Below are 13,547 nucleotides of genomic sequence, written 5' to 3' on the forward strand. Positions count from 1 at the left end.
TTATTTTAAAAGGTTAGAATTGGAACTTTAAAATAGCATAATGCTCTAAACACCGCTGTACATAAATAAATATACAGCGCACCCAAAATTCTCTCCGCCAAAACCCATCAAAGTCATCCTTGTTCGTCTTTTCAAGCTCTCTTTCTGAATTCTTTTTCTTCTTTCTTTCGAAATTTTGGTTTTCTTTTTTCTTTTTTTTCCCCTCAAAGAGGGTTTTCAATGGAGATAGAGCAGAAACAAGCCCAAATGATCGAGCACTTTGTGAAGCAAGCCTCTAGTCTGCAAGGGTCTTCTCTCGTCAGCCTCATAGTCCAAGTCACTTCTCATTCTTCTCTCTTCGCTTTCTCTGAGATTTTGGCTGTCCCCAGTGTGCTCGAGGTCAGTCTTACATGCATTTATTTATTTATTTATTGTAGTCAATTTCCTTTGTTTGGTTTTAATTGTTATTTGCTTTGCCTGATACAGTTTGGGTGTTGACAACAATTTATGCTTTTGCCTTTGTTGATTTGGATTCTGTTAGTCCCATGCTTTATAGCTTTTGGGTATTTTCAGATTATCGATTTGTTTAATTTTTGATCTTGTGTTCCTATTTGGGTTTTATGTGCGGTTATAAATGTGGGTTTGATTTAGTATATGATCTCAAAATGAGAAAGTGGCTTTGAATGCCAATTTAGAATGGGTTTCATTATATCTATGTTCCTTTTGGTTTTTTACTTTTCCTGTACTTTCTTTTATGTTTTATATTCTTATCAAAAATAGAATCTTAGTTCTATATCAGATTGTTATATTGTGTGTTTGATCCAATATGGATATCAAAAACATCACTTAACAAGTCTTAAATCCCGCGTCAAAATTGGATTCTTGTAGATTGATTTTGACTTCGATGAGCTAAGTGACTGTGTTCGCTTACTGTTTACAGACCTTAGCAGGCATATTTCCTCCTGTTGTATCTGACCATGTCTTCAGTAGTAGTTAGGGGATGTTAAGTACCCAAACCAATATATTTTCTTTTAATTTTTGGGTTAATTGATATAATTTTGTCTTCAGCATGGCATCCCATTTTATTTTCTTTCTTTATTAACGTAGTTAAGTTTTACTGATTGGTTCTTGATTCAACTAACAATGCAGCTTCAAGGAACTGATTATGCTGTATACATTGATCTGCTTCGTCTCTTTGCTCATGGTACATGGAGCGACTACAAGAGTAAGAGATTTTCATCACCACGGCTTATTTTTATTCGAGTCACAAGCTATTATATATTTTCTATTTATCTCCACCCATGTAATTTACTGTCCTCCTATAAGCCACTATGTTTAACCCTTGTTCAAATGTCCAAACCCTCATAACCTGTTCTATCTCATATTATCTCCAACTGGAACTAATTTAGCTTTCTTGTGTATGTGACTCTATCCTTCTTTGTTTTACCACACATCCATCACAACATCCTCATTCATGTCACACTCATTTATGAATATGTTGTTTTTTAACCACCTATCATTCCGTCTTTTATATGTGAGTTGAATTTTCGGGAACTAAGTAAGGTCTACTTCTCTTGCTACAACTTCATAAATTATCTATCTATATAGGACGAGAAATTGTTTAAGGAGTCCTAAGATCTTAGATCAGTAGTGTTTTAGTAGTTTCATTGGATTCCGACATTAGTAGTGGTACTTGAAAATTTTCTATTCCTTGTTTCACATGCCTATGGATGAAATTTAATGACTGAATGTGTGGCAGGTAATGCTAGCCTTCTTCCACCACTAACCCCAGATCAAATCACCAAGCTGAAGCAACTTACTGTGCTCTCTCTAGCTGAGATAAACAAGGTATAACGATTAGTATTATATCATACTCTATTTCCTCGACCTTCTCTTTTTTGATAGTTGCAATCTGATTCATACTCAAAACTTCTGATTAATCCTTGATAGATGATGGTATTAAGTATTAAGAGTAAAGCATTTTAGTCCATGTTTTATTCTTACGTAGCCTAGCAACAGATGTGAAAATTCCCACTTCAGTCAAACCATTTCACATAGGTACCAGGCAAAAAGCCACTTTATTTTTCCGTGTGTAGAATATACGGACTTTGGTGGGTGATATTGCACTAGTTAGTCATTTTTTCTCAAATCAATGTTCATATGAGATTTCTCAAGGTCTTGTTGCCTAGGTAGCAAAAAGCTTGCTTTGAAATTTTGTGAACTAATTAATTCTACGATTGTTTCATAAACAAAGTTAGAAGTTTCATTTGATGAAAAAAACGATTGAGAGAAAAAGGAGGAAAAAGGGTGGCTCAGAAAAATTTGCAACAACTGCCTCTCCGGTTTATTTGTGTGTAACATAAGAGAGTGGAGGGCCTACATTCTGTTCCTAAGAATTAAAAAAGAGTGGACCTACTTTCAAACATATTTGAGGGGTCCCAAATACTCACACAACAGATTACTCACATAAGTATGAAAACAGGCTAGAGGCAGAACTAAAAATGAAGACTTGTGATATTATCCAAAGTAGGAGGCCTATTGTAATCCTTTCTGAATTGTTGCATCATGTGCAGCAGGAGAGCTGAAAGTTTAGACCATTTGTTTCTTCACTTCCCTATTACTTTAAGGCTGTGGCATAAACTGTTTAGACCATTTGTGTCTTCTATATAACCATGACTCCAGTATTGCTTACACAAACATCACAGCCACCATGGCCTCTGTGATCACCATTAAGGCCTCCACTAGTAAAAACCATTGTTAATGTTTTCTGGGGCCTGTGAGGAAACCTCATGTTTGTGCTGATAAATAGGAAAAGGCTTGGGCAGCTACAGGAACATTTTCACTTAATAAAATTTTGGTTCTTGTACAGAAAATACTCAGAATTCAACATAGACATCAAGAAGGAAAATAAGGGAAGGATAGTACCTGTCCCTTGACTAAAAAAAATTCCAAAGAAAAGGGAAACACTTTTTTTTTTCTGCAAAAAATTAGGTGAATTTGGTTAGAAAAGCAAAAGGGGTTTGCCATAAAATCGCAGTGTTGCCTAAAATCGAGGAGAGGAACTGCTACTTCTTGCTGGAGGAACTGCTTAACGGTTTATTCAATGCTCTATAAATTTGTTTTGTGGTGTGGGTTTGACCTGGAAACTGCTACTTCTTGCTGGTGGAAAATCACTTTTTATCCCTTGGTGATGCCCAGTGTTGGATTCTTTTTTGGTTTATTTGGTGAGAAAGAAGTAGGTTGTTTGATGATAAGGTAGAGAATGTGGATTCATTTTGGGTAAAATTGGATATTTTTTGGCTTAACTTTTGCCATTTTTGTTAAAGCATTTTCGTAATATGTCTTTATCTTGATTTGAGGAAGGGGGCTCAGTGTTTGAATTGAATGGAATGGGACTTTTGTTTGTTGTTTTATCTCTTGAATATGCAATTAACAGGAGGGATGCCATTTTTTTTTTCTTTCGTTAAAATTGGGAGCTACCCCTATATTTGTTTCCTTCCTAAATTCCGATCATAGTGTAACATAGCATGGATATGTCGACCTCTGATTTATAAGTACAAATGCAACTTCAATTTCTAAATTTCTATTTTGTTTACCAGGTTTTATCCTATGATCAACTTCTTGAGCAGCTTGATCTTTCAAATGTGCGCGAACTTGAAGACTTTCTTATCAACGAATGCATGTATGCGGTAGGTGCAAATCATTAATGGGAAAAATATGTCAAATTCATTTGGTTATCAAAGATTTGTTATGTGTTCTTATCTATGAGACGATTTCTTTAGACCAGTAAAAAAGAGATACTAAAAGGGTTGCCAGCCGACAAGGCTAATATTTCATTGTCTTATGTATAGGGCATAGTCAAAGGGAAGCTGGATCATTTGAGAAGATCTTTTGAGGTTGAATAGTTTCCCTTAATTATATTTGCTCTTTAGATAATTTCCTGGATACATGTTTTGAACTCATTGTTTAATCTGGACCATCATTTTCTTTCCAGGTTCAATTTGCAGCTGGCAGGGATTTGAGGCCTGGACAACTAGGGAATATAATACAGACTTTAGATGATTGGTATGTATACTTCTGTTTCTTGTTGGATGTTCCATGTCTAAGGTCTTTCGACTGTGTTAGTTAAGGCTGGCAATTTTCACACTCCCATTTTGTCTATTTGCACTCCTCCCCTTATTTTTATCCTTTCATTCTCCTTTGATTTATTCAAATAAAGCATGGAAATAAGAGAAGGGGTGTAAATGGATAAAATGGGAGAGTGAAAACACCATCTTAAAATTCCCTCTCCAACTCAAATCCTTTTTGTTATGTTAGGCACCTTCTTACTTATGCCTTGCCTGGTGTTTGTACCCCGGGATGGTGGTATAAATAATGTTACCGCCATCCTGCAGCTTCTCTTTCTATCTTTTCATTTATAAGCCATCTGTTGCTATGAAATCTCTGTACATTCCCATAAAGAAATCTCTTTACATAGATGATATTTTACAGTAATTTTTTGGGAAAAAAAAATCAGGTTAAACACTACAGACAATGTGCTTCTCACAATTGAAGAGAAGATCAAATGGGCAGATAAAAAGTGTGCGTTGAATACAATACACCAAAAGCAAAAGGCAGTCAAGGACAAGGTGGAAGAAGTAAAGAAGTCTCTTTTTAACAGGGTAAGTTGAATCTACTTCATCAACCTATGTAATTATGATTTTGTTTTGAGTTATCGTTATACACATCTGTCCTACCAAATTTGCAAAGCAATTTATATTAGATGCCTTTGTAGAGTGAGCATGCATTGGTTGGCTTTTCATTTCCAAATTTTGGACCTCCATCCTTTTCATGTCAAGGAGACATTTATCTTTTGCTAAGTATGGAAGAGTTTTTATCGAACTTGTCAGCATGCTAGGACCAAGATACATTAAAATCATGAAGCTTGAACATGTCAAAATTCACACTTCCCAAATAAGAGGGGAAGCAATTGAAATTTTCTCATATTAAATCCTGAGGATTCCATGTTATCAAATCCTGGTTTTTGTCCCTTTTAAGCTATTTACTTCCGTATCAAAAGCTGTGAAAAATAAGGGTTCCTACTCTCGTGCACCTCAAAAGCTCAGTTAACTAAATAGGAAAGAGTATTTTTCATGTACTTCCGAAATGGCACGGGCTTTACCTCATTGGATCATTCAACCTTAGAACTAGTTTTGCGTATTCTACTTATATTTTCAAAAAAGTTATTTAAAATGTGTTTAATGATTTCACTCAAAAAACTGTGCGCATGAGAGAATTTTTCTTGGTTGTGATACTGGTATATTGGTCAACATGTTTTACGTACATGGCAAAGTTTGCACTTTAAGCAGGGTGGGCGTGACTTCCAAGCACTCGATGACGTCCTGTTTGGTGAAACAGCTGGGTTAATGGACTATGAAGAAGATCGCACCCGAACCAAGAGGTATTACAATTCAGATATCTCGTACACCACATCATGTGTGTTAATCATATCTTCCCCCCTTGAAAAATCAATTTTAATTGAGTAATTCTACACTTACCACATTTTTATCCCACATTTCTATACCACATGATGTGGCATGTCCATATTATATGCCACGTCAATTAAATCAATGAAGTGTATTTTAATTAAGACAATTAGAAAAACAAATATTGGAATAAATCATAAAAGAAAAGAAAATATTAAATCATTATAATTGATGTGGATGTCCACCTCAACTGCCACATAAGATGGTATAAGAATGTTGTATACAAATGTGGTAAGAGTAGCATTATTCATTTTAATTTTATGCTACGTCAACCTATGTATTAATTGCGATGAACCTTCAAAGTCATGTGTGTTAGTGACCATGGTCTCAATATGAGGGCATTTGTACTTCTTGGTTCAGGCTAGCATATACCGTATGCATTGAATCCAAAATCATTCCCATTTAATCTCATGAAATTCAATATTGCAGGAGAAGGTCGCCAATATATTGAGAAGTGCAGGGAGGGTGGATCCGTTTGATGTCTTTTAAATGACGTTCTGGTTAATTTTTTTCAGGGCATATTGCAATCATAAGATATAACTCCTGATTGAGCTTAATCTTAGTCATTGTTTCAATTGAACCATGGAGAAGAAATCAAACGTTTCCGTGTTTTGTTGCTCAAGGGTGGTGCTATTGCAAGAAAACTTGCCCCCAGACATTTCGAAGCTTGACGTGTATTTATAAAGCTTATACCATATAACTGAAGTATCTCAAATTAGTAATGTTGTATCCACCTTCATAGGGTTGTGATTTTGGTTTTCAGATTGGTATTTTCATATAACATTTAAGGGGTCATCGAAAGAATTTTCAATCCCTCTTACATGGAATGCTATATATAATATGTTGCTCCTCTTGATGATTTTCATGTTCTCTCATAGGAAATGCTTCCAGTTGAGCCTGCTAAAACTGTTCAATCTTTAACAACCAGTGCAGATTAGGCACACTTGAATCTGACTGTCCTGAATCCTTTGTATGAACGAATGGACACCCCCAACAATTACTTAGCAGGCCCAAACCTAAATCACTCCACCATTCACATTTACTGGATTGTCACGGGTACTCATTGGTTCCATACTAGACCCACTGAACATTTCTGTGTGAGTTTTAGTACATGTCAAGTGGCAATACATACACTACCAACGGAATCTAGCTTAGTGAAAAATGATATTTGATTTACTTGTCTCAGGCTATGATGACCATGTAAGTTGCTGCACTTGGAAGCTCTCGAGGTTAGCAGAAAGGAAACATGTTTGTTTGAATGGATTTTTCCTTACATATGAACATTGTTTCAAAGTTTCTGTAACAAAATGTGTCCTTACCCACAAAAACAAAAAGATGGAAACATTTGTTAGCAAGTAGGGAAGAAGAACATTAATTGCTTGGGAAAGACTAAAAACAAATAAGCAGGAGCTTAAATGAGAGAGATTTGAATGGTTCAAATGTTGGAAGAAGAAGAAGAAGAAGAAGAAGAAAGCAATAAATTCGAAGTTGGAAGAGTCGTCGATCGCATTGTAGTTTGCAGCTGTCCCCTACCCTGCCCTACTACTAGTGTCGCCGTCTGGATTTGATTCTAATTTCTGATGAAAATGGCTCAAGTTGAATATTATTATTAACAAAGTCTCAAGGTCAAAATGTTTGAAAGTCAAAGGAGCTTTGCCTGCTTACGGGTCCTGTTGCAGTTGCTTGCATGGACCGTACAACTCTATTTTCTTTTATTTTAATTTGATTTAAGCCGTTTTGGCGCCCCTCGTGCGTTGAGTAAATTTACTTTTTAGTTATTGTGAGTTTGACATGAACCCCGTTTTTCTTCTCTTTCTCATTCTCTCTCTCCCTCTCTGCTAATATCTTTGAAAGATCTCAGCTCCAAGGAAAAAAAAATTATATTAATGGGGTCTAACTCAATAAAAAAGACCTTGATATACAGATCAAGACTCTTAAGTTTGAACCCCAATTGACAGTGGAAAATGTCATGACCCAACAAATAGAAAATGTCAACTTCAACCAAAAGGGAACAAATGTGCACATACACACGTGCGTAGGAAACATGTCTTAATGTGGTCATAAAGGAATTATATGTACGTGTAACTTTTTATTTTGCTGGATTATATGTGTAATTTAACAATATATATGTGAAGATTTAGCCTGGCATAAAGATATGTGTGTGTTTTTGTATGGGGATTTAAGTTACCTGTTAATAATTTATAGGTGTTGGCAATCAATTTGAGCTCAAATGGTTAAAGACAGTTACCACCTCTGCATTCAAGGTTCTATGTCCGAATTTTCATCTTTCGATGTTGTTTGTGTCAAAAATTAATAATAAATTAGAGGTCCCTATACTATCATCAATAGAATCGATCATTTTGCATACCAAATTAATGTTTGTTTTAGGGAACAAATAGATGAGGGCTTATTCTATTAATTTGGGGAGTTAAAAGTTCCGATTGCAGACAAAGAAGAAAATCAAATTTCAAAGCACAACAACTGTGTGTATGCGAGATAATAGACCATCTGAATAGCTAAGACAGAACTTGCCAGAGTGCTTGTTTTAGTCAAAGATAAATAGATGATGGCTTAAAATCTGATTTGGGAGTGTTGGAGGCGTCGAAAGAGAAAAAAAAAAATTGGCCATTTGGGAATTTAGGACGAAACTTCCCTCCCATAGTCATTGTTTTAGGGAACACTACGTCGAAGTGAGAAGCATTTATGCTGATCATAAATTCAAGTCAGAAATTCGTACATTTAAAGTGGTTACAAGTCATACTCATTTCTCACTTGTGGTCATGTTTAATTCCGTATATACTTTTTATCCAAATAACTCAACGAGGAGAACAATTTTTACAATTTGTATCCAAAATGTGTATTCCAGGGCCAAAAAGAAAATACAGCAAGATGATTGCAATGCTTGCCATTAATTTGTTCTTGTAAAAAAAGGGGAAAAACTCCACTTCAAAATTGAGTTCATCAAACAATCCACACAGAAAAGCAGCCTCTCTCAGCTCATCTATCATCAACAATCCCCCTTTTATTTTCTTTTTCTTTTTCTTTTTCATTTTTGCAAAATAAAAAAAAATTTGACTTTTCCCTCACAAGTTGGACTCCAAAATCATGGGAACCCCAAAATGAAAAACGGAAATTCTACATTTCCTTTTATATATATCTCAGATAATTACAGTGTGCCCTCCACAATTCAAGAGGTAGCTAGTAGTGCTTTTCCCTTCCCTACTCTCCCACCATCGTCATCAGCTCACTAATAACTGCTCGCCACGTGTACACGACACCACCACTTGGCCTCCCACTTGCTCCTGCCCAATTCCAGCTCCCATTTCCAACCCGGCCTGAGCCGGGTTCAAAACAGCTACCTTCTTCCTCCTCTTTGGAGAACCGCTCTCCGAAGACGAGGATGGCTCAGGCGACGACCGCTTCGACGTCACCCGAACCGGATCAGGCTCTCCCGAGTTAACCCGGAGCGGGAAATTCAACAAAGCTCTGGAGCCGCGCATTCTATAAGCGGCTCTGTCGTAAGCCAAAGCCGCATCCTCAGCCGTTTCAAAAGTTCCAAGCCAAACCCTCGCGCCATTCTTTGCCGGGTCCCGAATTTCGGCGGCGAACTTGCCCCACGGCCGTTGCCGTACGCCCCTGTAATGCTTCCCTTTGGCGGGAACCACAGCTGGACCGGCTTGAGACGGCTGCTGAACCGGTCGGGCCGGTTGAACCGGTGCCGGTTTTTTCTCCGGCACTGTACTCACCGGCGTCAAAACCTCCGGTTCCAATTTTACTGAAAAGTTTAAAGAACGTGTATCAGTCGACCCGGACCCGAGCGACGGGACCCAACCGACGTTAACGGCGTCCCTTAGAACACCGTAGAGCACCATGTCCTCGGAATCGTCCTCCTTGAGCGGCAAATCGCCCCAGTTTTCGGTCAAGCACGGGTACAGGCTGCTGAAGCTGGAGCTCCGGGAGAAAATGGGACCCGAAATCGAGTTGGCCATCGAATTTCCGACCCGTAGATCCGTCTCACCCAGCAAGTGGCGCCGAATCGAGTCGAGGAGTGTGATATCCGCGTCTGTTCCACTCTGTCCGAACATTTTGCAACTACGAAACTCCAAAATTTAGCAAAATTTCGGGTCTGGTACAAACCGAAATGTTTCTTGAAGCAGAGAGATAGAGAAGAAGAAGAAGAAGAAAGAGAGTGTTGTTGTTTTGTGAGATTTGTCTAGTTGTTCGAATTCTCTTTCGGGTTTGAAGAGGGGGAGGTTTAAATAGGTGAGGAGGTTCATGCACTTCAGAAGGCTGTGATATTTTCGGAAAAATAAAATATTATTTTTTATATTTCTAAATTATTTTAAACACTAAATATTTTCGTGTGTGGATGATATTCTAATTTTCTCGAGGTCGACGACAGCTTCTTTGAAATTTCCCTAGTGTGCAAATTGTGCACTGTGGGTCCCGCATTCCAATTAATCACGTGACTAATTGAGTTCCTTTTTTCGGAAATGAGGAGGGCCTGACGTCATCTTCTTACAGCAGCAAAATGTTGCTTGTCGGTTTGCTTGGGCACATTTCTTTGTCCGCATTCGTCGACAATTATCGGCCGTTCATCTTTTTCGCTTATTTTGGTAACTAGTATTAAAATGGAAGGTCTTTGTTTAAATCAAAATCCCCATGATATTAACTTATTATTTGCGTCATAAATTATAATAAAGTGCCACATCATCACCAATCCAGTATATTTTTTACTCTCTCCTGGATTTGGTATGCCAATTGGTTGTAAATTTATGTACAACCAATTATTTTCCTACATTCACATTTTTATTATTCACGATGTTTACGGAGATGTTTCTTTCATGACTAATTGTCTATTTTGTTAGGCCATACTTCTGAAGTCATTCACGTCCTTTGGTTTCACCTTTTTATCATCGGTTGTTTGTATAGGTTTGTTATACAGTTTTTTTTTTTCATTTGAAAAAAAAAAAAAGACTATCAGGTAAACTTATTTTTGAATGTGTAAATTTGACTGATAATTTTATAATAGAAAATAAGTTCAAATGGTTTGTAAGGTCTCGAGTTTAATACTAGCTCTCCAGTTGACTAGAGTAAAGTCCTATGTGCAGAACCATGCATTTTGTAAATACTAATTCGTAATTCGTTAGATCTAAGATATAATATAATTAAATTCATACATTTTTCAAATCTCCGTCAAGTATGATTACTGGAGGCAAAAACATCAAAACTTAACCATAGTTAAAATCTAACCAAAAAACATACTTCATACAATATAGTTATAAGAGCACCAAGTAAAGAAAATGTTGTCAAAGTTAAATCAATTTTTGCTTTGGTTCTACTTCAACCAAAGGCATGATCGGTAAGTCAATCTTGAAGAAAAAAAAGCACAGGCGAAGAAAAGTTGTCTCTTTATTTATTTATTTTTCCTGGTCAATTAGAAGACTAGGTAGGCTATTATCAGAATATATTTTCCTCTGAAATCTGGTGAGCTAAAGAAATTTAAAACGAGCTGAAAAGGACATCTTCTCATTGGTATACGGATTCATCGGTCCTAGACATCCCTACAAAATATTTTTCTTTGGATAAGGCTCCACAAATTTAAAGTCAATAAGTCCAAAATCAACGTAGAAGGATTTGTGCTGTGAGTGGGACCCACCTCTCTCTCTCTCTCTCTCTCTCTCTCTCTCTCTCTCTCTCTCTATTTGCACACTCCCACTTTAACGTCGCTTCAAGGAAGGTGATTCACTTGGAACCCTTTTTTTCTGTTTAACTTTTAATTATTTTATTTATTTATTTTAATTAAAGATGAGATATATCCAAACTTTTGGAGGATCTAAATGGCCCCCGAGTTGTTGATCCATTTGTAAAGAGCACTAAAATAGCTTTCCATCTTGTTATTGCTTTTTGGGATTGCTCAGTTGTACCTTCACTTGCATGATAATGGAGCCACTTGTGATCTTTTGTACTCATTCTCTCCTTAATATTGTATAGGATTAGTTATTGCTCTTAATCCTTTGGACATTCATTCGTATTAGTACTTGATTACATATTAGATGACAACATTAGACAGTTTTAATTTTATTTAACTTACTTAGTTAATGGATGCTTCCATTTGCCTCAACCTAATTGAAAGGTATCAAATTCAGATTCCATAGATGTTGAGAATGATATATAAATGTTATGAATTCATCGGTAGTTGATTGTTATAACATTACACTATTTGGTGGGTTTTCACAATTGGAGATTTGAAGAAATTGAAAGACCTAATAAAATGTATAATTGCATTGCCAGTTGCCTCGCTAGGTATCCTTCTTCCCTTTCAAGGGGACATGGGTATGGTCCAATGGAGCCAAAATTTCACATTAGAGGAGCACTTTATAAAACTTGTATTCTCTTCATAATTATCTTGAATTTTATATTTAAACAGAGTCCATAAAGCCTAATATTAAGGTGCACAACTCATACATAAAAAATGAAGAAAATTAAAAATTCACTAAGCTTTAAACAAAAGAGGAAGAGAAAGAAATGTTAAAACTTTAGGAGTTTTTAGTTCAAATATCATAAACTAACCTAGAAGATTTAAGGGAGATGAGTAGAAGGGAGATCAATAAATTTTATGATTAATTTATAGACAAAACGAACATGATATATTACTTTATTTTAGGATAAATATCGTAGAACTAATCTAATATATTATAATATTATATATCATATATAATATACAAATAAAAGAGGTAAAAATGGAATGGAGTCCTGGAACCACATTGGTCCATGTTGGCTCCACACCAGTCCCATATAATATACAAATAAAAGAGGTATAAATGTTCCTCTTATGATGATCTTCTGTTGTAAGTTCGTCACGCTAAGAGGCCAATCTTGATCTCTCCTACCCTGTCGAGTATGGGTCTACATTAAGATTCATGGAGTTGGTATTGGTACTTCTTCTGGCTATGTTCTGACGCTCACCACATGTTGTTTTGTACGTCGAACTATGCATGCATAAGAGTTTTCATTTGACAATATTACATTGTGGCAGGTTGTTCTTTGCGGGGCTTGGAGTTGTAATTTGTTTTGTTTATCTTCTTTCGAGTTCTTTGAAGACTCATGGAGTTGGTGTTGGTACTTCTGGTGGCTATGTTATGTGATAAGTCCATAAATATACTCATTTATGTACTCTTTTTACTTAGGTTTTGTAGGAGAATTAGATTTAAAAAGGGCTTATTACTTTACTATTTTGATTTTCAACTTTTCTGCACTCTTAGAAAGTTTTTAAGGGAAAATCAACTTTTCGGAGGAATTTTGGCGCAAAGCCAATTGAAGACGAAAGCTAACATCTTGAAGTTCAATCTGTGATTTTTCTAGAATTTTTTACCTAGCCAATTGGTACAGTATTACAAGTAAAATTAGCCCACGTGCAGACATGACAGTTTTGTACATGTTACATGAATGTGAAGAAACGGAAGCCTTCCCGAATTTTCCAAGTTACGTGTTATATATGGTTGGAAAGATAAGACATTTATCTTTCTAAAATATATTTTTACTGATTTTTCTAGGAGGCCGAAAAATCCCAAATTGTGTGACAATTGGACTGAGCTGTATTTCTCTGTGGAGTTAGGAATTGTGACCTTTACTTTCTTATTTGGATTCCTAATTTACCAAGACTTCTTGGACGACTTTTAAGTCAATTTAAGGTTTAGAACTCTGATATAAGTGATATAAAAGGCTAACCAAGACCCCTATACAAAGGATTCACGTCCTAAGGAAATCAACTGCGCAAGAGGGAAAAGCTGCCAACGAGCTTTTTTCTTTTCCTTTCTTCTTTTAATTTTCAGTTCTTATGTATTTATTTTTGAGTTCATCCAAGAACATGAGTAACTAATTTCTTGTTAGTTAGGGCTTAATGTTGAAGCCCTAAACATGATTTCAATTTTATAAACAAGTTTGAATGGATTTTCAGTTTCTACAAGCGTGATGATTTCGGTTTCTCTATGTTATGTGAATTCTGATATTTTATTTCTTTGAGTAGCTAACTTGGAAGCA

At 36.2% G+C, this 13,547-nt stretch overlaps 2 protein-coding genes across 2 annotated transcripts; one reads left to right on the forward strand and one right to left on the reverse strand.

Moving 5' to 3' along the window:
- On the forward strand, nucleotides 7–6,367 carry LOC18777991 (COP9 signalosome complex subunit 7). Its single transcript, XM_020563423.1, has 9 exons — nucleotides 7–378; nucleotides 1,129–1,204; nucleotides 1,739–1,827; nucleotides 3,579–3,668; nucleotides 3,831–3,875; nucleotides 3,974–4,044; nucleotides 4,496–4,640; nucleotides 5,328–5,419; nucleotides 5,934–6,367. Exons 1-9 carry the CDS (start codon nucleotides 220–222, stop codon nucleotides 5,953–5,955), a joined length of 789 nt encoding a protein of 262 aa, XP_020419012.1. The 5' UTR covers nucleotides 7–219; the 3' UTR covers nucleotides 5,956–6,367.
- Nucleotides 8,394–9,884, reverse strand: LOC18776415 (ethylene-responsive transcription factor 1A). The gene has a single exon (XM_007209387.2). It carries the CDS (start codon nucleotides 9,587–9,589, stop codon nucleotides 8,744–8,746), a length of 846 nt encoding a protein of 281 aa, XP_007209449.1. The 5' UTR covers nucleotides 9,590–9,884; the 3' UTR covers nucleotides 8,394–8,743.

This window comes from Prunus persica, chromosome G5 (assembly GCF_000346465.2).
Source record: "Prunus persica cultivar Lovell chromosome G5, Prunus_persica_NCBIv2, whole genome shotgun sequence".
Taxonomy (NCBI): domain Eukaryota; kingdom Viridiplantae; phylum Streptophyta; class Magnoliopsida; order Rosales; family Rosaceae; genus Prunus; species Prunus persica.